Below are 27,535 nucleotides of genomic sequence, written 5' to 3'. Positions count from 1 at the left end.
TCAGTGCATCCCCTTCAGGTCCTCATGCCCTCACCCTGCAATTTGGGAGCCATCCATTAGACAGATTCAGTAAGATTATGGGTTCTCATAAGAGTTCTGGGCAGGATTTCTCACCCCAAATTAATGGAGGAGCAAATGGCAGTCAGAGATGGGAAACAACATAGCTCAGAAAGGGCTTAGTCTGCTTCCATTCAAGTCAATGGAAAACCTACTATGGACTTGAATGCTGCAAGATGAAGCCCCTAGTGAACAAACCTCCCAATCGAAAGGCAGCTTTACTTCTAATGCTCAAAGTCCATGTCCCCCTGCCGCTGGTGCGCTGCGGCCACTGCTGACCAGCATGACCTGTGGTGCCAGGCTTTGAGGAGACACGTGCAGAGAAAGGGAGAAGTGGGTGACTTTTCGATAAATCCCTCCCCACTTAGTTTCTTGTTAAATTAAAGGTGTGGATGCCAAAAGCTAAAGAACGGGGCGTGGGTCTCACCTCCTTGGAGCTCAGGGAGAAACTTAAAGGCAGAGACGTACCTTCTGCCACAGAGCCGGTGGCACTCTCTCTCCCAGCTTGCCAGCAGCCTGTTTGGTTTTTCCCCCTCTGTCCTCTTCTCTGTCTGCTTCTAGCAGGCTAGGTTAGTCTCCACCCCGCACACACGGGAACTCCTGAGGGCCCCAGAAAGGGGATGTAACTCTCACTTGGGGATTCCCAGCTCTGGGCTCAGCCTCCAGGGGGGGCTTAGCCCAAAGACTACAACCAAGATGGCTACCAGAGGCCTCTGACACGCCCCCTGGCCTGCAGCAGGCTTGGAGTCAAGGGTGGGGACAGAAGGAACCAGAAACCCCCACTGGGGCCAATTAGGGAGCTTGAAGTGGACAGGCAGTCGGCTACACTAATGACAAGTCAGGGCTGCACAGCCCCAGCATGTTAACAGGAGAGGGGACAGCTGAGCTTGGCTGAAAGAGAAGGAAATTTGAAGAAAGAAAGAAACAACTAGGAGAGGCAGAGTGTAGCTCAGGGAGTTCCTGCTGATGCCCCTCTCCCCCAAAAGGGAGTTTTTGCACTATTCTGTGACTTCAGCTGTATGGATTAGGCAGCTCCATCACTGCAGTGACTAGCGTCCCAAGAAAAAGAGCCTTTTTTTGGAAGCTGAGACACAGCACAGCTCAGGGAGTCCCTGTTAAATTCCCCCAAAGTGGGCATTTGCATGGCTCTGAGACTCTAACCGCATGGATCAGCAACTCCAGCACTGCATCCATTGCTGATCTGGCACTGACTATGGAGAGCTAGGAGCATTTGAGACCATGGAAACCAGTGAGCCTGCTTTGGGTTTAGGAGAGGACTCTACCCCATCAAAGAGAGAAGAAAATGTAAGGTGACTTTTGTTTAAACTGGCCATACTGCTGCAACCCTCCATCCCAGGACATGCAAATTCAGCTGTATCATCTAGTTTTGGAAGATGCTAGGGAGGGAGCTGAGGTTTGAAGGAGTTTGTGAATGTGAGGAGGTAGGGAATTCAGCTTATTTCTAAATATTTATTAATTGTAAATTAACCTTAACCCCTTCCTTCCTCCAATCCTACTTTCCTGTTGCCAATAAAGACAACCCCACCCCAACCTTGTTATACTATTGTTTTTTGGAGTGATATTCCTTCGTTAGTGGTTTTTACTTTATTGTCCTCTGTACTGACTTTAACTTCCTTGTCAGTAGTAGTATTGTCATTGACTTTCTCAAGGGAGAATGACCCTGTGTATTTGGTACCGTGAGGAGTTCCTTTAGTGGAACCAGCTGCTAAGCTGGAATCCAGGATCAAACCCATGTGAGGAGGGGAAAAAGATGCTCCAAATATTGGTGATACCAAACACGTGAGAGAGAAAAAGGGTGGAGGAGAGTTCAGCTACAATTTGGGGGAGGGAGTGCAGGAGAAAACTTTCCAGCTGAGTGCAGGTGAAGCTATGGCCTCCAAAGATGAAGGGATGTTGCTGGGTTTGCCGCCTCTTCAGGAAGACTGTTTACCATTTTTCTTTAGTGGGGATGAATTGAGGTAGCTCACAGTAAGACCTGATATAACAACTTCCTTCTTTGCCATCACCCAGCAGAAATAAAGCAGCTTCAGCTTTGGAGGGATGCTTTCCCCTACAGGGGGTGGACTGGCCACACTAAGGGAATGATGCCACGTGGCATATTCTAACTCATGCCATGGCATATTCTAACTCATGCCATGGCTGTGTAAAGACATGCCCTGGCCTTCTACACATGTGGAAAGTGTTATGATCTGGTAGAAGGGTCTGGGAGAAATCAAGAAGAAAAGTGGTAACTCTGAGATCCTTTGCTCATAACAGTCTATAACAGGAAAGGGAAAAGACAGATTTCTGTACATATTGCTATTTGTTTTCATACGCCTCTTCAGAACTCCCTTCTGGTTTGCAGTCATTGTGCCATGATGCAGTGTTAGTGTCCCAAATTGTAATGTTCCCCTTTCCTTTAACTCCTTGCAGTCACCCTTTAAAGTGACAGGTGTAAATGCAAGTAGAATTAAAACAGGTGTAGTTTTATTGAAATGGAGTTTGTAATGTGAGTGTCTTCAATACATGAGATCGCTTTTTCCACGTTTTTTTTAATTCTTCCAATAGAAATGAATGGGCCCTACAGTGCTCTAAGGAAAGATTTTTGTAATTAAAACTTCATAAAACTTATTTGTTACCTGACTGTACATAATAATCCAGGGCCTAAAAGACCAGTAACTCGCTTTTTTGGGGGAGTGGGTTTGGAAGGGGAAATCTACACAATGAATATCACATTGCACTTCATTGTGTCACAGGCAGCAACTTAACCACAATGGGGCTGCTTCTTTCTCAGCTCACAGGAAGATTTGTTTTTTATCTAGTGATTCACGAACATTAGCTCTCTTGAGAGGATATATCTATAGCCTCTAAAAATGCTGCTATATACTCCTGTAGCCCAAACACTTCAGCAGCAGACAACAGCAAAGAGTTAATATTTTATAAAAGCACTTTAAGGATGATTTCAAACCTGGCTTCCATTTATTTACATGCAAAAAAAGGCATCCAAGTGTGACCACATGTAGGGGAAATTGCTTGTATTCCTCAAACTGAAAAGCAGCTAAAACAAAAGAATATTTTTAAATGGTTGTAGGTCACTTTTTTTTTTTAAGGCAAATCAAGGGGTCTTGATGTAGGTGTAATATACACAAAATATAGGGCAATTCAGTGGGAAAATATTACCGATACTTAAAAACAATGAGATGCATCCCCCCATGTGAAGGGTTATACTTTATGTATCACCCTCTATGTAAGTAATATGGATTTCATACTGATACTTTGGCACTTATATAGCCTGCTTCTGGGAAGCAGATCTATAGCGTGCAAGGCAAATGTCTTTAGCTTTATGCCCATTTAACAGCATGGGAAACAGTAGCACACAGGGTAAAGGGCCCAGTCCAACTCCCCTTGCTTGAAGTGGAAGCTGGACTGAGTCCTAATTAACTTCCTCAAAGTCACACACTGCGTTGTAGACAGATTCACTTATAGTATCAAGAACTCCTTAATGGCCTGCATCCTAACTACTAGAAAATACTGCCTTCTATTTATGCTCCGCTGCTAACTAACTGAGCAGCACAGCTACAATGACTTTTTCTCAGACTGTTTTATCATAATTTAACTACCTGCCATACCTATATTTCAGATGATCCCATTCACAGATATGGCGATAGCTTGACACCTCCATTAAAAAAAAGTGCACATGCTTCATTTCCACTGGGACAGCCTCGTGAAGGAGCTGTGATGTTCCAACTGCTACAGGTGGTAAAGCAGCATTTTAAAAAAAAAACAACAAAAAAACCCTCATCCCTCTTCAGTCTTGGCGCTGAAGCCACCATTTTTCACTGTGGATGGGAATGCTTATGGAATCTAGCTGTGGTGTTCATTAACCAGTCAAAGGAGTCAAACCCCTCCTTTTCTTGTCTTGCTATCAAGGCCTGAGACTTCACAGCACATCCAACACCTGTCAAGGCTTGAGACTTCACACTACACCCAACACCTGTCAATCCAGAGACTAAATTCTGATTTCCGTGACCCCTGTTGAAATCCACTGAATTCAGTGGAGTTACAATTTACATGCACATGCCTGAGAAGAGTATTTGGTCCTGTGAGTGAAACCCAAACCTAGGCAGGTCCCTAGCATGTCACTGGATTCCCTTCCACAGCAGAGTCTATTTAAACTTAACTTTCTTCTGAATCTCTGGCTTGTAACCACTTTCTCATTAGGATTATGAGGTTTCCTCCTTTTCTTGACATTTGTGTGCGCAATAGTAGTCAGTGTAGCACCTTTCCCTTAGGTCCTGGATATTATGGCTGCCCTTCAAAAGCTAATGATTTCACGAGTGAACGATCTGAGTATTTCCTCCTCTTTTTCTCATTTATAGTCCTTGCATCAGTAGACAGTGCTGGTTTTTGGGATTGGCCTCATCATCCCAAAAGCAATGAGTGTCTTATGTCTTAGAGTGATTAAAAAATCAGCAGGTTGAGCTTTCCGTTAGCCTCCCAATTACTGTGATCACCTTCCTAAAAGCTATTGCTTTATATCGGTGCTTCTGTCCTTTCTCTTGCTTTACCATCCTTGCTACTCCATTCTCTATCCTCTCCCTTTTCATATTCCTTGCTTTCGGTGTGTTTTGGACACACAAAAAATATCAAAGCTTTCTGGCTCACTGCGTGTTAAAGAAATGAATACAGAAAGAACATGGCCCTCACATGCACCTGCAGTTAAATTCACAATCCGTATAGTGTAATATCACAGAAAGTTATTGTTTAAATAGATATAGGGCCTGGTCCTGAGCAACCACAATGTTTATCTAGGAACTTCACTGTGTAAAGGCCAATAATAGTTAAGTGGGCCATCAAGTAAACATGTGCCTGCTCTCTAACATTTGCCCCATTGGTCTGTTGTAACTACTTTCAGATTATTTTCTACTCACCTTAAGCTCTGTTTCTGGCCCCTTTCCCAGTCAATTTTTGCTCTCTTTTACCTATGTAAAATGGAGCAGAACTTGGTCTGATATTTTTAATATACAGTTTGTCCAATAAATACATTATACACAAGCCACTTCAAACAATGTACAGAATTATGATACATAGTGTTAAACCGCATTTTAGCATTAAAATGTTTTCTAGTATACACAATACATGCATACATTGCATCTTGAGTTGACAACTTAATTAAATCTTGACAATATTGTTTGAATTTCCCAGTCTGTGGAAAAAGTTATTACACATCCCTTATTCATATGTACTGGTTTTTGCAGTGTGTGTGTGAAATATTGATAACTAAACAATGAGATAAATTTGCATTTCCATCAAAGGATCAGTGAATGTTGTGTCACACCATCCTTGTGAAGTAGGTATTATCCCCATTTTACATATGGAAAAACTGAGAGCATCAAGGTAAAGTGACTTGCTGATGGTCATATACGAAGTCTGTGGCAAAGCTAGAAATAGAACCCAGACATCCTGACACCCACTCCTGTATGTTTACTACAAGATTATCTTTCCTTCTTGCAGTAGATGTTTCACTGAAGTGAATGCCGTTGAAAACAAATACAGTAGCCTTTCCTTTTTACAGTTCAGGCTGCAGCAAGAGTGCTTATGCTTTCAATATGAGCCTCTATTTTGAAGGATTTATAATTTAGGAGGTAAATAACCCCATACTCCAGTTTGTCATCAGAAATATTAGACTAAGAATAAAATTTCACAAAATTAAAAAATTAAACCACACTGTATTGCTGTTCTTGAGCTAAGAGAACAGGAACCCTAGTCCTGTATAACCCCTCTACCTAGTTTAGTTGTAGGGATGAATCATGTAAATATTCATGCATGTAGTTAGCTTTGTGCACATAAGAAGCCACATTGAAATCCATTGTTCTGCTCACAGGCTTATAGTTAGGTGCTTCTGCAAGCATTCGCAGTACTGGTCTTTACTTTGTTTCACAGCAATTGCTGCCACATTAGATGCATAGGCAATTCATGTTCCACCTTTTAAGGCACGTTCCTGCATGTATGGTTTGGATTGTCAGTTCTTCACTCTAAACACTGAAAATATACAGTGATTGGAACAAAATGTTTGAAACTGCCACATGACTAATCATTGCTGTAATGAAATGTCCCTTTTGAAGTTATGCATGATGGATTTTGTGCTACACAATGATGCAGCCTCAGTTACCAAACAAAAATTCACATTTTACATATATTTTACATATATTCTGTTCTCTCTCTAAGAACTAGGCAGCTTTCATTTTGCACGCATAGAGTCCACAGCTAGAACTATATACTAAATGCATATAATTTTTCAGCACGGGTTCCTAATGATTTTTTACATAATTATGCATCAAGTTTACACATTTTATTAAGCAATTATATATACACATATATAATTATTTACTGAAATCATGACAATATTGATCATTAGCCCACAAATTACATGTAAGAAAAGGCAAATTCACCTAATAAAATTTGCATGAAAAGAACCTCATCATTATGAAACAATCCCCACAATTACTGGAGAAATCCAGAATGTAGGTACAAAGAAGAGCCTGGCTTAAATTTACCCAGTGGAAGCGGTTTTGTAAAGTTAACAGGAATTTCATTTGTAATTGTGAAGTTCCTGTCTTCTGCTGTGTGGGTTTGTTTCACAACATGAACTCCTCTGTTCTTCTTCAGAAGTTTCTACAACTTGTCATGCTATTGCAAGTCAGTTTTTTCCTTATGATAAACTGTAACAAACAAAAGATCACATCCCAATCCATAACAAACAATGGTAATAAGACAATATCAGCTTTTACTTACAATGTTAATTTTGTGTGAAATCTAGACCAAAGCAAGGAGATTGTCAAAATTAAAGCTGAGCCTAAGACCACTCTGTTTCATTTCACACACATTTCAATGCCTTTGTAAGCAGACAAGTGCTAACAGCTGTAGTTTTTTTTTTATAGATGCAGAATAATCTCTGGTACATGCTGAGCAGAAGGAAACGGAGAACAACATGCTGCAGATTCAGAAGGCTTTCCCAGTCATGGAGGTATTCTTTTATATATTCTATAAGCAAAGTTTGACCAGAGCATCAGGCAATGCAATACAGTGCCGAGTATTATCTCCAAGTATGTTACAGAGGAATAAAACCGTAAGAAGTGATGAGGATAGATTTAGTGGCACATAGGGCATTCTCATGCCTCTTATTAATACACAATAGAATGTATATGAGCTTTGAACGTTTTCTTAATAGACTCTGTGCATGATTTCACCATTGCTTTGCACCTCATTTACACCTATAAGAAGTGGGTGCAAAACTCCCACCAGTGTGAGTGGAGCATAATCATTTGGTAGCATTTGACACCTATTTTGTACAAAAGTAAATGGCTACACAAGTGGGAAGGAAGGGGTGAATCAGACCTGCTGTGTTTAAAATAATTTTTATAGCGTGAACAATAGGTCTTAAAGAACTGTTTATAGTTGATGGGAATTTTCCAACACACCTTTTGTTAGGATACAATATCCTTTTTTCACCCTCTTTCCCTGTTCTTTATAACTAACAGTATCTGTTCTATCAATTTAATATCTGTTATGTGCTCTATCTGGGGACAATATCCTGCCCGGGCAGGTTAATGGTGAAGGAGTTATGATAGATCTTTTCCATCTCTAATTTCCTTGATTTCATTTACATGAAAACATCTTGGTTTCTGAATAGTTTATTTCCTCCTGCAGTTTGTTCCCTGCCTGATTTCACAGTTCTATCTGTGATGTCACACTTGGCTTTTGCAGAAGTTATGGTCATGTTACAAACACAGGTTATAATTAGAGATGGGCAAATCTCAAAAGGTTTGTTTCAAATCAACATTACTAGGACGTGATTTACATTATATTTACATTATGTATCTTAAGGCTTCTTTACACCACTCTGGAATTACATTTACACTCACTTTAAGGCCCTTTATGATACCAGATTGGTGAAAAGAGGCATTCAAATAAATAAGACCCACTTTGTTTTTGCCACCAACGTGCTCAGAGGGGAATCAGCCCTCACAGATCCAGACTTAGTGGTGCTCAAAATATAAGTACCATCTCTGCAGAATGCTTCCCCCTACCTAAGGGCAAGTCTACACTACAAAATGAAGTCGACCTTAGTTAGGTCGACGTATATAGCCACTGCAGTAATTACTGAGGTTTTTCATGTCCACACTATTTCCACTCCCCTCTCCCCGGTGGTGGTGTGCATCCTCACCAGGAGCGTTTTCACCGACTTGGCTTTGTGGGGCATTCACAGCTGGAGCCCTGCTGCTGGGGATTGATAGCCCAAACTGTGAGCCCTACACAGGGTTCACAGCTGGAGCCACCACCACCACCCCGCCATGGGGCTGACAGCCAACGGCAATGTAAGTAATGCAGTGTCTGCATTGACCTGGGTCGTCCTACCTATATCAACTTAAGTGCTATGCCTTTCACGGAGGTGGAGTTATTAATTTGATGTAGTGGGTGATTTACATCGGTGGGAGCTACATTTTAGTGTTGATGCTTACAGAGTTAGGTCAACGTAAGCTGCCTTTTGTCAACGTAACTCTGTAGTGTAGACCAGTCCTAAGTCTTCTCAGAATATTGACTCCATAGATTTCATCTGGATTCTGCCCCTTTACCTGACACCCTAGAAAGATCCACAGGGGAAGGCCAGCATAAATTATTACTACAGACAGCTATTTCCCTCCTGTGTGCTGAGAGACAGACACACACACACACACACACATATTGAGTAGCAGGGATAGCTAGAGTTTGGAGGAGGCCCTGACTGTTGCTGTCCAGAAGAGGTAAGAAGCATGATTAAATGCTGAGGTAATGGGGATCCCATGTTTTGTGGGTGCCTGGGGTTGGGTGCCAAACCCTCCTTTCCCCTCATAATAGAAAAATCAGAACCAGAGTGCACTGAGCTCTAAGTTAATTTTGAAAGAGAGTTTCTTAATAGAGTACCTTTCTGAGCCAGCAGCAGCTCTTTACCAATAAGACATTTAATTACAGCTGCCCCACCCTTAAAACATGGTGACTGAAGCTCATTAGTGTCCAGAATCTTTCATATTGTTCTGAGGCAAGTGAGTTCAGCCAGTATTGGACTGGTCGCTTAATAACTGATGCAGAAGGAAGACAGGAAGGAAAGGGAGTGTGGGCCACACTTGAAAATGATTTCCCTTCTTTGAGATAAGGAGAATGATCTGAGACCTCAAACTGTTCTTTAAATGCATTGCTTTTTAACAAAACCGTACAAGAGTTTGAGAAAAAAGCATGGAACTAAGAAGGGAGTGGAGCACTGATATTGCACTTAAATATGGTCTACTTAGAGAGCTTTAACAAAAATAAGAAACCTTCCCTACCAGGTACTGTAAGTTTCTCCAAATACTCTCAACTCTATAATTTACCTTCTAAAAGTGTTCCTTTCTGGTACAGTGACTGCGGCTGAGATCTGGCACTGAACAAAGATCATTATCTGAATCTTAACCCCAAAGAATTAAGGCTTATCATGAAGCCTGCATATACTGTGACTGAAGGTGGTGTTCACGCAATAGTTGCTAATTCCTGAACAGAAATCCAAGTGAAAAGAGTAATGTCATAATCTAGATTGTGGAGAAATAATATACTTGTTCTAACACAAGAGCTAGAACAAGAAACCAACCACTGGAGAGAGCTCGGATGCTGGTTCAGCTTCTTCTTTTTACCCTTGGCTTATCTTGTGTTGTGTCACTATAGGAATGGTGACTTTCCATGGATCAGAGCAGTTTTGGAAGGTCTTCTGCGCTCAGTTGATCTGTGGTTCCTCCTGCGATACTGGCTAAGGCAACACCCTGGTACTGTCTGTCTGGTTGGCTACTGTAGTCCTTATCCTGGTTGTGGCTACTGTTCTCAGGGAACCCGAGGCCAGAGGTGTATTCAGAAGGCTGTTCTATTCCCTGGACATTGCTGTATGTTATTATAATGCTGGGTATCTGGGCTGCAGACAGTCTTGAGTGAGAGTCTCCTTTTCGTAGTTCAGTGCCATTCAGGCCCTCACCTGTCTTAAGCATGCAAGGATTTAAGAGAAATGTAAAACACAGATGTCTGCAAGATGATCAGATTGCAACAGTCCACTAAAAGGGAAAGTGACAAACATTTGGACAAGCACTCTGACAATTGCCACAGCTAAACCAAAACAAATCTTATATGAATGGGAAAGAATTTGACCTAGAAACTTTTTTGATGTATCCCAGGAGTCACTTCTGAGAAATATCTTACTAAACAAACTAATATATCAAAGCACAGAGCTTACATTCCTTAACACTTTGATACTTCAGGCACATTCTCCAGTACTCTGATGAAGGTTCAGGTTAATCATAGCACATGCCTCTGTGAACAATAGTGCAAAGAAGCCAGTATAAGGGTCCGGTAAAGCTAGAAGTACACTTGAATTCCAGAAAATAGATGTTCTTTTCATGTTCTCTGTATGTATAAATAAATATCTCCTGTCTGTGTGTTCCATTTCTATATCCAGAAGAAGAGAGCTAGCTCTCACTCAGCTCTCATAAAATACATTTGTTAGTCTTTAGGTGCCAGTACTACTTTTTTTTTTTTTTTTACATGACTACTACACTCTACTCTGAAACCAGAAAATAGATGGTTACTTCCCTACAAAAATCTAATCAAATCAGATGGCAATTGAGGCATTATCAGGGTAAGAGATGATAAAAGCTAGACCAAAGTGAACCACAGCATGGCAGCCTTGAAATGAGACACCAAATAGTGAAGGAAACAATGAAGTAAGAGAGGAAACAGTGGAAAGGTGAATAGAATTAATTCAGCAATGGAAAATCCTGGATGAGACTAGTGAAGGACCAAGAAAAGAAGGGTGTTAGAATATCATCTTCATCAAGCTGTAGAGAGAATGGTAAAAATTACTACTAACTATGAAAAGACCTACTTCAGGCACATGTGTTAGCATTCACAGTGCAGATTAAAGATAACACAGATTTACACTCAAATGCTGATTTCTGCCAATAATTCTACCCTCTTTTTTTTCCCCACCTAGCTGGATTTAGGGCAGATGGATTAGAGTTAATCCACTCATGGGATGTTGTTATTGCCCACAAGTCGGTACTACTCTGCAAGAGAGACCACTCTCACACACTGAGTAATATTTAATAAAGGTAAAGTGACACACACATCTCAGGGACAAGCGTTGCTGTCACTGAGACTGGGACCCGGGGACCCCCTGCCCTGGGCTCCTGTGGGGTGAAGTCGTCCCGTGGGCAGCAGAAGTGCTAGTGGTCCCGTCTTACCTCATTGTCAGCCAATTTGTCTGTGGTCGTCTCGTCTCGTGTGGCTCGGACCTACAAATGGTTAATACAAAAAAGCAGCGTACTCAGGTACTACTCTGGACTGATGCCACTGTGGGGTAGGGGTAGGGGGAGGGGAAGGTTGCACTGTCCCTGGCGGGGTGGCGTGGGCCCCAATGCTGGGGGGGGGGTCGGTAGCGGACCCCAGGCGGGGCCAGGCAGGAGGGGCCCCTGGTCCCGTCTCAGTGACAGCAAGGTCCCCAGATTGTTGCAGATGTGTTGTCACTTTAGTAACTTTAAAGCCTACCTTGTGTGGGGTGTCTCGTTCTTCGTTCCCTCAGACCACGATGATGTGTTAAAAAATTATTGCTGTGCCACAGCATTGTCATCAGATGAGAATACATTAGTATGGGACTGCTCAAAAGGTTGGTGCTCTCCCAAGTTATAAAAGTGTATATATAAAAAAAAAATCACACACACAACCACATCCCAGAACCACTTACTTGCATTTCCTCAAGGCTATAGATTCTAGATGGCAGGGCCTACACAAACAAAGAGTAACAAAAAGTTAACAGCTCTCTTTTCTACAGAAATATTCAGTGACTGTGGAATATTGACTTTTTTGTAGAAAGAAATTCCTTACTCCAAAGCAAATCCTCTACAAAACAAGAGTCAGGAAATATTTTTTCTTTCTTAATGGGGTTGGAAAAGAAGTGTCTGCTATTAAAGCAAAAGACACAACAGGACTACTATGCCCTTATCTTAAATGCACAAAAGTAAATAAATCTCTTGCATACTATTTCCTTTCTCCAGCATGATCCATCTTGGATAGGAAAAAAGATAAGCACCTGATGTTTCAAAACTACCCTTGCAAAACCTGTCATAGTATGCTACAGTTATGATCTCAAATACAGCATTAACTGTTGTAAGATATGATTTTTTTTTCAGTTTTTGCTTAAATAATCTAAGCGACAAACAAGGCTATATTTTCTATAACATTTTCTAGGATTTTTATGACTTCAGGATCCTCCTTCCATTTTCCTTTGCACTCTTGCTGACACTTTATGGCTTGGACAGCAGTAAGGGCACAGTCAAGTTTTAGAGTCATGATTTCCACTTAAGTTCATCAGGAGAACTCTTTTCTTCCTCATTCATCTTACTTGTTTCAAGATATAATTAAGGCTTATACAGTATACTTTATCTTCAATTGATAGTCCAACAGTGATCCTGTTTAACATTTAATTAATAAACTATTTTACAATTAGCTTAGTTGTTTAGCATTTTAGACTAAGTTCTTTGGAGCAGGAACCTCATCTTGCTACAATATGTGTTCATACAGAACGTAACACAAAGGGGATCCAATCCTGATCAGGGCTTCTAAGCACTAGTGAGGAGCCCAGTGAGGTCCATGACTTCTATTTACCCCGGACTAAATCAGGTGCTAAGGGGGGGCCAGCAGCACACAGCCTAGATGGGAACCTCACTGCTGTGGGGAGCGGGGTGAGAAGCAGCGCGCGGCCCGGGGTCCTGCTGGTGCTGGGGGGAGGCAGGGCTGGAAGGCTCCCTACCTGGCTCTGCAGGGACATCCCCCTCGCTCAGCTCCTAGGCAGCTCTGTGTGCTGCCTCCACCCAGAGCGCCAGCTTCACAGCTCCCACTGTCCGGGAACTGCGGTCAATGACAGCTGCGGAGGCAATGCCTGCAGGCGGAGGCAGTGTGCGGAGCTGCCTGGCCATGCCTCCTTCTAAGAGTTGAGCGAGAGGGATGTTCTGGGAAGCCCCTTGAGGTAAGTACCACCCAGATCCCGCCTCACCCCGTCCTATGCCCCAACCCCCTGCCCCCTCCCACACCCAAACTCCTGCTGGGGGATGGGGGAGCAGTGGCCTGAGACTGCTCCAGCAGCGGTCGGTGTGACTGGTGCAGGGGCTGCCTGAGCTGCCCCCAGGCCAGGTGTACTGGCCACTGCAGAAGTCACAGAATCTGTGACCACTGTGACAAACTCACAGCCTTACTTATGATCATATCTTGCACAGTCAACTGGGGGGGCAGAGCTTAGTCTGTGTTCAGAGATTAGAAAAGAATCACCGCTTTCTTTCCTCAATTCAACTCCTGACAAATACTAAAATAATACTTACAACAGGAGAGGAAATGCACTCTCTGACATTCAGCTCCACCATGGAAATGTCATCGGCATCTTCAGAAGTCTAAAAGATAAACAAGAACAAAAAGCTCATACATGACACACAGGCATGTCACAATATTCGACACCAAGTGGCATGTGAAATACAAGAAGCACGGGGGCCAAGGGGAGGAGGAAACTGAAGGATTGAAATATAGTGAACTACAAAGGACAGTGTTATTTTGTATTTCTAGCCTCCATCTCAGTTAATTAGTTACAATATATGACTATGTAGCATAAAGAGTGTGTTCATTATAAGTAATTTAGACACTTCAGAACACATGATGAATAAGCAACAAATGACAGTTTAAAAACAGAAATACAAGACGATCAGAAGCAAAGAACAAAACATCCTGCCTCCTCTGCCTCTTGCAAATGTAACAAAGACAACTGGAAAATGAACCAGTGCTGAAAATAGAAAGCTGAGGACCTTTTACAGCCTCAAGGTCATTACTCATCACATTCATATCACTTCAAGCTATAAAGTGTCTTAACCACATAAAGTTAACCCTTAGGGTTATTTCCCCCCACTATGTAGGAACCCTCATTATTGAAATCAAGATGATATTAAATAAAGATAAGTGCAAAGTACTATACTTAGGAATGAAAAAAATCGAATGCACAACTACAAACTGAGGAAGAACTTTTTAGGTCAGTGGTTCTCAAAGCCTGTCCGCCGCTTGTTCAGGGAAAGCCCCTGGTGGGCCGGGCCAGTTTGTTTACCTGCTGCATCCGCAGGTTCGCCTGATCGTGGCTCCCACTGGCCGTGGTTTGCCGCTCCAGGCCAATGGGGGCTGCGGGAAGGGCGGCCAGCACATCCCTCGGCCCGCGCCGCTTCCCACAGCCCCCATTGGCCTGGAGCGGTGAACCGCGGCCAGTGGGAGCCACAATCGGCCAAACCTGCAGCTGCGGCAGGTAAATAAACCGGCCTGGCCCGCCAGGGGCTTTCCCTGAACAAGCGGTGGACCGGCTTTGAAAACCACTGTTCTAGGTGGCAGTAGTGCTGAAAAGGACTGGGGTTATAGTGAATCACAAATTGAATATGAGTCAACAGTATGATGCAGTTGCAAAAAAGGCTATCATAATTCTGGGGTATATTACAGGAGTGTCATATGCAAGACACAGGAGGTAATTGTCCTGCTCTACTCGGCACTGGTGAGGCCTCAGCTGGAGTATTGTGTCCAGTTCTGGGTGTCACACTGCAGGAACAATCTGGCCAAACTGGAGAGTCCAGAGGAGAGCAACAAAAATGATAAACGGTCTAGAAACCTTCCCCTATGAAGAAAGGTTAAATCAAGTTTAATCTTGAGAAAATAGTGAGGGGAAACCTAATAATCTTCAAATATGTTAAGGTCTGTTATAAAGAGGATGGGGATCAATTGTTTTTCATGTCCACTAAAGGTAGGACAGGAAGTAATGGGCTTAATCTGCAGCAAGGAAGATTTAGGTTAGATATTAGGAAAAACTAACTATAAGAGTAATTAAGATCTGGAATAGGCTTCCAAGCAGAGGTGTTGACTTTGTGATTTCCCCAGGGTGCTGGACCCCCACTCGGCCCCGCCCCCACTCTACACCTTCCCCCAAGCTCCCACCCGCACCCCACCTCTTAACTGCACCCATTCTGCATTGCCTCTTCCTGCCCCATTTTGCCCCCTTCCCCCCTCTTCCTGCCCCATCCCCTCTCCCCCAGCACCTCCTATACACCTGTGAACAGCTGATTGTGGCAGATGGAAGATGCTGGGAGCACCCCTGGAGTTGGTACCTGTGCTTCCAAGGGAAGTTGTGTCATCGCCATCATTGGAGGTTTAAGAACAGGTTAGACAAATACTTGTGAGGGATGGTCTAGGTTTACCTGGTCCTACCTCAGTGCAGGGGGCTGGACTTGATCATTTCTTGAGGTTCCTTCCAGCCCTACCTTTCTGTTTCTCTATTCTAATTATGAAAAAAATATGCAGATTTGTTAACTCATTGGCTGTTTGAGGGCTTGGATGGTGCACAGCATATATTACCTTTTCAAAAATCCCAGAATCATGGCTTTTCAGTTTAGATTTGGCTTTTGTGTCACTGGTTTCAACAGCGTATTTGCCTATTTCATAGGAAAGCTGTTTACTGACTGGTCTGGATATCACACTAACGACATCAACTTCTGTATCAGTCCAGCCCTACAATGAATACAATGGAAACAAGCACTTTAGGTTGCCTTTGGGTCCGGTTACTCTGGCCAATAACATGAAGTTACATTTTACATGGACATGATTCATAAAGGGGAAAGACCCTAAGAATGATATTTCAAAGAAGACAGCTGATTATACACAACATCATACACCCAAAAGGTTTTAGAATAGTGCAAACAATACTGTAAAGGTTGGAAAGCCTAAAACTTGGTCTACATATTTTTCTAGTGCTGGTTGAAAAATTTTGATCACGTTTTCCTGTCAGTTTTTTTGAAACTTCCATGGTGTGGGTATAGAGAAATGTAGTCCAGCCAGGAAGCAGCACCCTATGAGAATTGGGGTATGAGGGACCCAGAATTACAACTCCCATGAGGCATCACAGCAGCTCAGGTGGAAGCAGAGATTAATGTCAATCAAAATGTTTTGACATTTCACAACTGAAAAATGTTTTGGAGTTTTTCATTCCGTGAAAACACTTGATTTTTTGGGAAAAAATGTCAAAATATCAGAATTTTCTTACAAGACAGAAATTCTTGTTTTCTATCCGCTCTAATTGTTCCTTATATTGGGAGAGCAAGAGAGAGTGTATTTTAAGAAAACAAAGAAAGAAAAGTGTATATAGCAAGCATTCAGAAGCAGTGAGTAGCCCTACAACAACAAACCAAATATTGATAAAGGGTAACACTAGTTAGAACACAGATTTCACTCCCAAGCTCTAGGAAGTTGTTATAAGCAATTGTGAGAAAATAGGTTTTAAAAATATCTTGATAATGTCCTTTTAAATGGGTACATGTTAGAATAAAAAAGAGTAGACACATAAGAGACCTTTTCATAGCACTATTGTTCAAAATTGCATAAAAACCTTGATATACGTTTTTATCAAAAGGATACAGACTCATCTAGAGGAAGGTCAGCCCTGAAATGATTCCGCTGACTTCTACAGAATTTGCATCTGCTTCCGACAGAGCTGAATTTGCCTCAATGTTTTTTTGGTTCTGTCATCAGTTTTGTTCTGTTTTTACCCTAATAGTGAAACATCACACATTCTATACTTCACATTTTACATATACAATGGATGTAATGATCGCCACCTGCATTGGATCAGTTGGCTATAAAATGAGTTAGTTTTGTTTTGTAAAGCCAGTCTCTACTTGTACGGCTGTAGTTGGCCACTTTCTACTGCAAAGATCTGTTTGGAAATTATTTTCCTTGAGATTTTTCAAAGGCATGAAAAAAAATTGCATCCTTTTGAGTGCAAGTAAGTTGTAGATAGAGAATTTAACTGTTTGTGGGGGTGCTAAATTAGAGCCAATTATAACTTGATTGACCAGCCTGGGCACAAAATATGTTTTTGCTCTGCCTTTTTGCATTGTACATGTCTGGGGAAAGGAAACTCCTGGTTTCATGGTTTTGCATGTGATGATCAAACATATTAATTAAAGAAAAAGTTGTCAAAAACAATATTTGGCCAAATTATGTCTTAAAGTCATACCCTACTTTCCCCTCAAATGTCAGTATTTAGAGGAAGGTATGTGTGACAAGCTTCAACTTCCTACTAAATTAGTGATGAGTCAGAATTCCTAATGAAATCGAGGTATGATGTGTTCAACTTAACAATTTAAAGGACCCAGCCTGGGGGGAGATAACATTTCTGTTTGAAAATTTTGTATCTACTATAGTTCCAAAGCAGACCTAAGGTTATTGATGCTTTGAAATTTATATACTTTGAGAATCTGACAGCAGTTTGTCAGTTTCACTGTTTTCCCTAAGTAACCAGGCTTCAATCTACATGACTGCAAGTGTCTGACTGGGTAAATCTGGTTGCAGAATGCGGGCCTTAGATTTCTCCCTTGCTGAAAACTCCTTATATCAGCAGGGTAGTAGAGAAGGGGAGCAGGAAAGCATACTAATAGTTTTGAAGGAGTATTTCTTTTTAAAAAATTCAAGATACATCATTTAAAGTGTGTTTTGCCAGAAACTGTTAGTGGATTTCAAAACATTCAAGTTGAACAATGTCTTTTAGCTTGATGGGTTTAATTTTGATTGGCTTGATAAGTCAGAAGTACAACATTAAAAAAAAGTTGGAAAAAAAATCACAGTTAAAAGTAACTGTCAGAATTCAAAGCTTAACTACATCAACTGAAAGGGTATTAGCTTGAAAACATGAACACTCACATAGAACATAATGACATTTTTCCATTTTAGGAATCTTATAAAAATGGTTGAAAATAGAACACTAATGTGCCATTAATAACCTAGAAAGAGATGTGGACTCCAGAAATCTGACCTGCTTCTGGTTACCGTGCAGAAACAACCTTTGGCAATACTTAGTTTGGCAGCAGTGAGCTTTTGAGGTCTTCTGGAAAAATTATTCTATGATGGATTTTGTTGATCTGTCTATAGCCTGGTCTACACTACGCGTTTAAACCGGTTTTAGGAGCGTAAAACCGATTTAACGCCACAACCGTCCACACTAAGAGGCCCTTTATATCGGTATAAAGGGCTCTTTAAACCGGTTTCTGTACTCCTCCCTAACGAGAGGAGTAGGGCTAATATCGGTATTACCATATCGGATTGGGGTTAGTGTGGCCGCAGATCGACGGTATTGGCCTCCGGGCGGTATCCCACAGTGCACCACTGACCGCTCTGGACAGCAATCTGAACTCGGATGCAGTGGCCAGGTAGACAGGAAAAGCCCCGCGAACTTTTGAATATTTCCTGTTTGCCCAGCGTGGAGCTCTGATCAGCACGGGTGGTGATGCAGTTAAAAATCAAAATAAAGAAAGAGCTCCCGCATGGACGATGCGGACATGATCGCTGTAAGGGCAGGCAAATCTGTTCTATCAGCGCTCCGTTACAGAAGACGAAATTCAAAATCATTTTTTAAATATCTCCAGACAGATGCCATAGCAGGGACTCAGCGCACTGCTGCATGACAAGCGTAACGGAAAGCCAAAGAATCAAATGGACGCTCATGGACTGGAGGACTCAAGCTATCCCACAGTTCCTGCAGTCTCTGAAAAGCATTTGCATTCTTGGCTGAGCTCCAAATGCTTCTAGGGTCAAAAACAGTGTGCGCGGTGGGTCAGGGCATAGCTTGGCAATTTACGCACCCCCTCCCACCCCCAGAAGTGAAAGGGAAAACAATCCTGTCTTGACTCTTTTACATGTCACCCTATCTTTACTGAATGCTGCAGATAGACGCAATGGTGCAGCACTCAACACCAACATCCTTGCTCCCCCCACGCTATGGCTGGCTGATGGTACAATACGACTGGTATCTGTCCTCGTCATCAGCCTATTGGCACATGGGGCAGTGCAAAAGGACTGGTAACCATGATGACCAGCATCTGTTAGGTCGATCAAGGGCGCCTGGTCCTAATTTTTCCTGGTAGATGGTGCAGTATGGCTGATAACCATCGTCGTCATAGCAACAGGGGGCTGAGCTCCATCAGCCCCCACCCTTCATGTGTAAAGAAAAGATTCAAGTGCCCCTGAACTAGCAGAGGGATGCTGGGCTCCTCTCCTACACACTCCTTACTGTCCTGTCTGGACTATCATAGCAGCTGGAGGCTGCCTTCCACTCATATCTCACTAACAAGTCACTGTGTCTTATTCCTGCATTCTTTATTACTTCATCACACAAGTGGGGGGACAATGCTACGGTAGCCCAGGAAAGCTGAGGGAAGAACGGAATCAACAGGTGGGGTTGTTGCAGAAGCACCCAATGTGAATAGAATACAGCTCATAATTTCTGCAGGATCTGACACAGAGCAGCTGTGCTCTCTGGTTCTCTGATACAGTGGTTCTCTAGTACACTTGCCCATATTCTAGGCAGGACTGATTCTATTTTTAGATACCAAAAAGGAGGGATTGACTCAGGGAGTCATTCCCAATTTTGGCTTTTGCGCCCCTGGCTAAGAGCAGCCAGGGGCACTTATGACAGCAGCAAATGGAACAGTGCAAAAGGACTGGTAGCCACGATCATCTTATTACCAAATTATGGATTGGTAGATGGTACAGTATGGCTCTCTGCTGTCATGCAAAAGCAAAAGCATGCTGCTGTGTAGCGCTGCTGAATCGCCTCTGTCAGCGGCATCTAGTACACATACGGTGACAGTCAGAAAAGGCAAAACAGGCTCCATGATTGCCATGCTATGGCATCTGCCAGGGCAATCCAGGGAAAAAAGGCGCGAAATGCTTGTCTGCCGTTGCTTTCCCAGAGGAAGGAGTGACTGACGACATTTACCCAGAACCACCCGCGACAATGATTATTGCCCCATCAGGCACTGGGATCTCAACCCGGAAATTCCAAGGGGCGGGGGAGGCTGCGGGAACTATGGGATAGCTACGGAATAGCTACCCACAGTGCAACGCTCCAGAAGTCGATGCTAGCCTCGGACCGTGGACGCACACCACCGATTTAATGTGTTTAGTGTGGCCGCGCGCACTCGATTTTATACAATCTGTTTTACAAAACCGGTTTATGCAAATTCGGAATAGTCCCGTAGTGTAGACGTACCCTATATCTGCCAAATAATCTGTTTCTAAATGCAGCTCATTTCATGTTCAGAAAGCACATTGGCTCTTTCTTTACAACCTTGCCTCCCTCCAAGCACTACTTGGGGACCACAGTCTCACTTTTAAGTGTCCAAGTTCCAGATCTGTGGTCACTGAAGCAGCACATGCTAAATCCCATTCACTTTTTGTCTTCCTAGTAGTGCATCTTTCCATTCTCCCATAAGTGTCACAAACCTGTAAGAATATCTACATTATTTGCATCCTGCTTTTAAACTTTATCTTCCTTTTTAAAATTCTGCTTTATCCCCAAACAATTATCCCCCTCCAAGAGAGCCTTTGTACCTAGCACCATAATGCATCTTTTCATCTAATCTACCTATCACTTTGAAGGATGCTATGTGAAAATTATTTACTTGCTTTTAGAAAACAAACATATCTGAAGGGTTTTCCTTACTGATTCACTGTCTGAGAGAGAGGATTGCCATCTCTTTCCTTTCTGCAGTCCACTTATCTCAGACTGGCTGGTAATAGTGGATCGTCTGGTTGAGAGATACCTGCTGCAAGACCTGGAGTCTTTACGAGAAACTCTTAGCACGGGTCGAAGGCACGGCACATACTTTGCAATGGCCATTCTAGTGGATAAAAAATAGAACCAATCAATTCCCTCTGCCTAAATAAAGCTGCCGGCACAAAAAGCCACTCACCATAAACATTAAATTTATTCAGACAGACACATGATGCATAGACTGAAAAGTTACTGGGTACAGTAGTTAAAGTTTCCCAAATTTCAGATACTGCTTTGTGTGCAACTGCTCTACAAGATAATTTTAAAGAAATGAGACATGAGTGCTTTACAGCATTCTGTTGAGTCAAAATTTACTACCGACATTGCTGGGCAGGGATAAGAATATTAAAATGTAATTTTTTCACTGAAACCAGTTACTAAAATGTTTTATCTGATTAAAGACTAACTGGGATAAAAATAAAGCTCCTGGCCCTTTAAACTGAAAGCAGAATTACCGCATAGAGAATTATTTTAATCTCTCCTTAAGCAGTTATTTTAACTTCCTCCTGCTCACGTAGTATCAGTGTGGTGGTATAAACTCTAAAGCAAAGTGTTCTTTCTAGATGGGGTGGGAGGGATCATTTTTACCACACTGCTCTTTTCCCCACCCCATAGTTCCCAGAATGCTTTTGAAAGGAGAGAAGTAATATTGCATGGCTTAGCTATGCTTGTTCACATCACATATCCCTCATCTGAACTTGACCTGGGGTTGACCTGGATGTTACAACTAATAACCAATTAATTATTCGATGCCTGAACAATGGAAGCATGAAGGAGGAACAGGAAGCCCACAACACAGGAAAGAAATGGAACCATTTACCAAACTCCATCTCTCATTGGTTTGGGTAACTTGACAAACTGCTATTTGCAACATTGACAAATGGGTACATCTCCCAAGGAAATATTTCAAGCAAAACATCATAAAACTTGTTTTTTTAAGCCAGGGAAGGTCCCTACCCTTTATCAGATCAATGAGTACAGCTATCACCCTTCCATAAATGTCTCTAGCTCCCATCTGCTCGGTAATTTGTTCTGAGTACAAACTTCACTGACATTTATAGGGCATTCAGAACTGCTTTTTCTGTTTTCTTTTTTGGCTTCATGCACCTTGCAGAGGTAAAAAAACAGCATAAAGGTAAAACACGCAGATGAGGCAGAGCACAGGCACTAGCATACAAAGGGATTTCAATGAATCAGTGAAAGTTTTATCAGAGATAGACTTGGTTTTCTTTGCTATGTTATTTGTGTTTGAAGAGAGCAACCTTACCTGTATTTGGGATGAGTTATGGCATAAATGATGGGGTTGTGGATGGCAGAAGCTTTGGCAATCACAGCTGGTACAGTGTTCATAAAGGGTGTCAGGAGATGGGAATACCTAAAGAAATGCAAAGTTGTTATTTTTTACTGCACAGTCAGCACACTGTAAAAAAACAAAAATTAGTTACAGAGTGAAGGGACTGCTTTTTACTGCTGCCGCTCTCCCTCCCTTCCTCCTCCCCCAAGAGAGTAAGATGAAATAAGAGGGGCAAGGAGCAGGACCGACATTCCGTCAACCTAGCATATGGGATTTCATACCCATTTTATTCAAGAATCAGTGCCAGACTGTGCTTCATGGGGTCACAGTCTCTTTGGTGCTCCTCTTTACAAGTGCTGCTGTGCACCACATACTACTCATGGTTGTGGCTTAAGCAGGCTACAAGCTAATCCCAAATTGTTTACACTAGGGTAAAGACCATGGGACAAGTTCAGCCTGGAATAAGCAAGTGCTGTTCCTTTGGAGTGTATGGGCTAACTTCATTAATGACCCAGATGGTGGTGTAAATTGGTCAGAAAAGAGCTGTAAGGCATTTAACAGGTGTGCTGAATAAGGGAAGAGGGTGTTGCATGAAAAGCAGCTAACACCAGAGTGCCTGATAAATCAGCTTCCCACCCACACTTCGACTTTACCTACCCAAAGCTGGGAACCAAAGTCAAAGAATAATCATATAGTGGAGGGTGGGTTTATGTTTTATTGAGCATTTGCAGGGTCTTCATCACGTGACATGTATGTTTAGAGGAGATGGTGGAAGTTCTGACTGTGGTGTGGCTAGCTGGTACCACCCCTTTAACAGACCAGGTCAGGCCCTGTTCAGGTTGTCTTGATAAAAATAAAGTAGTGGAACCTACACTTAAATAGCAGTAATATTGCAGGGTCAGCTTGCATCAGCCAGGCCCTCAGTGAGTCTTTCCTTCAGCAGTGGGAATAGCAGCACACTGTATAGAATCATTTCCCTCTCTCCCAGGGAAAGTTGCCTGTGGCTTTCTGTTGTGCCCCAATGCTTTGCTGCACCAAGAAGGAACAGGGCTGCAGAGTAAGGTGGCAGCTTATCATCCTTAGAATGGAGTTTTCCATCACATTCAGCCAACGGAGAAGTGTGTGTTCTGTGACCAAATGGAAATGGGTCCCCAGCAGATAATATTGGAGTGTCTTCATGGGGCAGATGACTGCAGGCATTCCTACCAGCACTAACCTAAGACTCACTTCTGGTGATAGTTTCCAGAGCACAGTGTGTTTTTTGTCCTGCCCTGCCCCTAGAGCATTGATCTGGAGGATGAATTCCTTGGAGAACATAGTACTTGCTGGCAACACAGGATGTCCTGGAATGCTGTCTCCCATTTTAAGGTCATAGAAACCTTTCAGGGGACGGATGCTTTGGTAAGATTAGTCAATAGTGCAGTCAGTGAGGTAAACAGTGACACAAACTTTCTGTCATTGCTGGCCAGAAAAACAGCACCTCTGTTATGGTGGCTGGAGTGCAACAGTCCTACTGAGCATGTATCATGTCAGCTAAATCTTCCCCTCTCACAGCATTTACTGTAGATATTAGGTTTCATTCTTTGCTATTGCACATTTCGTTGCTCTATCAGACCAGCCATCCTCAGTGACTCCAAGACTGTACCCACAGTTTCTAGGTCTGTCTCCTAATCTATGCTGTACGTGACAATGCTGTCAAGGTAAAGTCAACATAAGGCCTTGGGACTTGGTCTATTAATCCATGAGAAGCCACAGTGGCCCCCCAAGGGGAACAAAAAGGCACAGTCCCAAACTGAAAAGGTTGAAGGAGAGGACAAAGGCAGTTTTCTGCTTCTTAATGTCTCCAATAACTCCTGCCTCGGTTCTCATAAACTCTATCACAGTCAGTTTTATCCTGTATTGGTTGTTAAGTTTCAGGTGCACATTTCTCATTAGATGACTGGAAAATTATAAGTAAAGCAGTGGTGGGTTAGTGCAAGTATTAATTTTATTTTGCACTTGTATAGGGTCTTTGAACTGAGGACGTCAAAGTGCTTTAAGTTATTCAGTCTATTTAGATGTAGGCAGATGGAGGACAGGATGGTTAAGTGACTTGTTCAGTGTCACACATTAAATCGGGGCAGAGCCTTAATAGAACCCAGGAGTCTTGAGTTCTAATCCCTTGCTCTTAACCAGTCCAAATTAATGGGTACTTTTTTTTAAATGGACATTATGTCTTTATTGAAAAAGATAGTATAAAATGCTGACACTTAAATAGGTGGAAGAAATGCAACATACTCCAGGATTTTTTAAAATATATTTAAGGTTATATTATATTTAAGGTTAGGTCATCCATTGTTACTTTTCAGTGCAACACTAAAAGAACTAAAGCCAGTAATGCCAGATATAGAGTCTGATTTTGAGCTCACTTACACTGTTGTAAGTGAGGGGTAATTCCACTGCAGCCAGTGGATTTATGCCAGCATCAAACTAGTGTAAGTGAATGGATAATCAGGCCCAGAGAAAATAAACCAAAACGAGCTATGTATCTGCAACCTGGAATAGCCATATGGTCATGTTCAAATATTTTAGCATTGTGAAACTTTCATTTTAGAATTAATTAGCATGATTTCATGTACTGCCAATAATTAGCTTTTCTGTGCTGAAAAATCAAACTGAGAAAAATTACAACCAGCATGTGTGCCGTTTACCAAATGTGTAACAAAGGATTACTCCTGAATATGTGAAGGTTTCCTATTCCCATTGTTGAACATTAGAGTTGACAACTACTTGGCCTTTCATAATTTGCTTCTTTTAGAATTTCACACCTTCTGGGCTCACTGATTTTTTTTCTTGCTAATATATTCATAATTACCCAGCAAAAGCCACCAGAGCTACAACAGAATATGGTGACCAGGAAATGACGTAAAGTAAGATGACAATCAAGGCAATTTTGGCCATTTTCCATTCATTCTTCATCTTCTGATACTGTCTCTGGGATACTTTATTAGCATCAGAACCAATGTTCTGAACAGCCCTAAGGGAAATAAACCACAATTACAATTCAAAATATATGGGAGAAATTGAGCAAACAACTTAATAAAACAGAACAAAGGACTGCTCTTTAACCAGATGCCAACCCTCTCCAGCTCTCCAGAGGGCTTGGGGCTTCTGCCCATTGGGGTGGGTGGTGGCTTGGGGCTTCAGCCCCGTGGGGTGGCTTGTGCTGGGGCTTCAGCCTCACAGGGCGCTGGGTCTCAGAGCTTCAGCCCCACTGCTTCAGCCCCGGGGTACACCAGGGCTTGGTGCTTCAGCCCCAAGGAGCAGCTTCTGCTGGTGCTCAGGGCTTTGTGCAGCTTCTGCCAGGGCTAAGGGCGCCTGAGCTCAGGGATTCAGTCCTGTGGGGTATCTGGGCTCAGGGCTTCTGCCCCGCAGAGTACTGGGGCTCAGGACTCCAAGAACTGGGCGCCGGGGCACAGGGCTCTGAGCAGACCTGCTTGGCAGAACCCCTGAAATTCCCCTGTGGACCTCCAGCTGAGAATCACTGGTTTAACACATTGCACCTTGCATCACTGCACCTTCTTTAACACAGAGTTCATAGCCAACTTCCACCTGATCACTTGTAGACAGTTGACATTTTGGAGGGGAATCCTTTCACAGTCCTTCTGTTGACACAGGATTGGCCAAATCAGTGCAGACCAGTGACTAAAATAGCTTTGCTTCCCATATGCAAAGGAAATTCCCACCTGGATAGCTCTGTCTGTTTCAAAGCCACTTTGTACCATGTATACATGGCATAAGTGGCTGAAACAAACCAAAGAAACTGGCACTGAATATCATTTGCCTGTGTGCTGAACAGTCATTTAGCATATTAGGCCTCTCTGAAGTTCCTCACACTTTATCTAGACTTGACTAACCTAAATAGTTTTGTATCATCTGCTAGATTTCCCACCTTTCTATTCACACCCTTTCCTGAATCATTAGTAAATGTATTAAACAATGTGGGCTAAATAGCAAACCTTGGAGACCACCCCTCTCCATACACATTTAAAATTTTTGCCATGTTGAAAATTCACTGTCTGTTCCTATTCTGTTTTGTCTCTTACCAATTTCCATAAAAAACTTGTTAAAATAGAGTTGCATGTTTTTTTGTGTGTGTGTGTATATATATATATATACACACACACACACACACACACACACACACCATAAAAACAAAGGCTCTCCCCTAAGCAAGGAATGAAAACCTAGATTACTGACAACTCACTCATTGGTATTCTTGATAGCCTTGAAGATGAAGACATAACTGTATATGATGGCAATCAAAGGAATGAAGAAGACAAAGCAGAAGAGGAGCATTGTATAGGCACGGACTGATGGGGTAAAGGTCACATAGTCCCAGGAACAAGAAGTCAACAAACCCTCAGGAACATAAGCACCTAGGAAGAGAGAAAGGAAAAAAAAGACTAAGCCATGAAAAGTTTTTTATTGGACATTCTGATGGAGGAGCAAGTGGAGAAAGAATTCAGCATATCCCTGGGATTTGAAAAGGATCAAACCTGGCTCTGTTGGTAGAGAGAAGATGGTTAATAAGGGGACCTGTTTCTTGTTTTAAAGCATTTCTTGCCATTACTGAGTCCACTGCCTTATAGGCTCTTTGATTCATTAGCTCTATTAAATTCTCATTTTAGACTAATAAAATAATGATTATTTTTCATTCCAGCCTTCAGATCTGATCCAAAGCCTACTTTAGTCAATGGGCCTCTTTCCATTAACTTCACTGGGCTCTGGATCAGACCCATGTTTCTAAGATCTTTAAAATGTCTCAATTTTTCTCTTAATTTATCACGTCTCTTGCTTGGAAGTGAAACGAAACTGACTACACTAACCTCTGCTCTTAAATTCTGCAGACAACAGAAGTTTACTGTGCAATTCCAATTAAATTTGCCATGAAATAAATGTAAAAAACACACACATTCCTACCTGAAATAAGAAATATTCTCCTTAGAGAAACTGTGTCAGACAGTTAAAGAATAAAGCAAACTCAACACCAAATTATTTTTAATCATTAATTTAATTTCCAGCATTTTCAATGCTAGCTTGTGTGGAACCAGGTCTAGAAAATATTGCACCAGGTTCTATGCTCAGATATGTCTAATTGTTGTATGAGACTCAGTATGATGGATACTATTAGAATCTAATTATAAGACAGCAGTTATAATACCCTTCAAGAAATTATTCTGCCTCATCACATTAAGGTTCTCTCATCTAAGAGTATTTGTCATATTGCTCTCTTGAAATTCTCTCATTAAGCTAAAAGCCATAATGTTAAACAGCTGGAATTTACCAGCTATGCATGCTACACATTTGGGGGAAGAAAGAATTTAACAACAAAAATAACATAATAATATCTGACCCTGTTCCAACAGCTTAGTAGGCAAGTGATAAAGTGTTACTCAATTTAACTCTACTTC

At 42.2% G+C, this 27,535-nt stretch overlaps 2 protein-coding genes and 1 long non-coding RNA gene across 9 annotated transcripts in view; 1 reads left to right on the top strand and 2 right to left on the bottom strand.

Annotated features, from left to right (window-relative positions):
* The window catches only part of LDB3 (LIM domain binding 3), a 214,581-nt gene extending 213,780 nt beyond the window's left edge, over positions 1-801 (bottom strand). Inside the window, exon 1 of the mRNA XM_039546804.1 lies at positions 526-801. The gene's annotated coding sequence lies outside the window, so the exon portion shown is untranslated. The remainder of the gene's footprint in view (positions 1-525) is intronic.
* LOC120409188 lies at positions 703-27,097 on the top strand. Its single transcript, XR_005601184.1, has 3 exons — positions 703-1,499; positions 6,999-7,084; positions 26,348-27,097. It is a non-coding gene; the product is annotated as an uncharacterized LOC120409188 (long non-coding RNA).
* The window catches only part of OPN4 (opsin 4), a 45,643-nt gene continuing 23,177 nt past the window's right edge, over positions 5,070-27,535 (bottom strand). For 3 of the 7 annotated variants that reach the window (XM_039546815.1, XM_039546817.1, XM_039546816.1), the window contains exons 6-13: positions 26,329-26,500; positions 24,937-25,098; positions 22,056-22,163; positions 20,678-20,855; positions 15,538-15,690; positions 13,485-13,553; positions 11,855-11,893; positions 7,232-10,097 (exon numbers count right to left, since the gene is read on the bottom strand). In XM_039546815.1, coding sequence (XP_039402749.1) covers positions 9,813-10,097; positions 11,855-11,893; positions 13,485-13,553; positions 15,538-15,690; positions 20,678-20,855; positions 22,056-22,163; positions 24,937-25,098; positions 26,329-26,500 — 1,166 coding nt within the window. In that variant the 3' untranslated portion in view covers positions 7,232-9,812. Of the gene's footprint in view, positions 6,780-7,231; positions 10,098-10,402; positions 10,426-11,854; positions 11,894-12,465; positions 12,579-13,484; positions 13,554-15,537; positions 15,691-20,677; positions 20,856-22,055; positions 22,164-24,936; positions 25,099-26,328; positions 26,501-27,535 lie in introns of those variants that run through there. The other 4 variants (XM_039546818.1, XM_039546820.1, XM_039546819.1 and 1 more) reach the window with 4 other exon arrangements.

This window comes from Mauremys reevesii, linkage group 7 (assembly GCF_016161935.1).
Source record: "Mauremys reevesii isolate NIE-2019 linkage group 7, ASM1616193v1, whole genome shotgun sequence".
NCBI lineage: Eukaryota > Metazoa > Chordata > Testudines > Geoemydidae > Mauremys > Mauremys reevesii.
The sequence above is the reverse complement of the archived record's forward strand: the minus strand, read 5'-3'. Positions and strand labels throughout refer to the sequence as shown.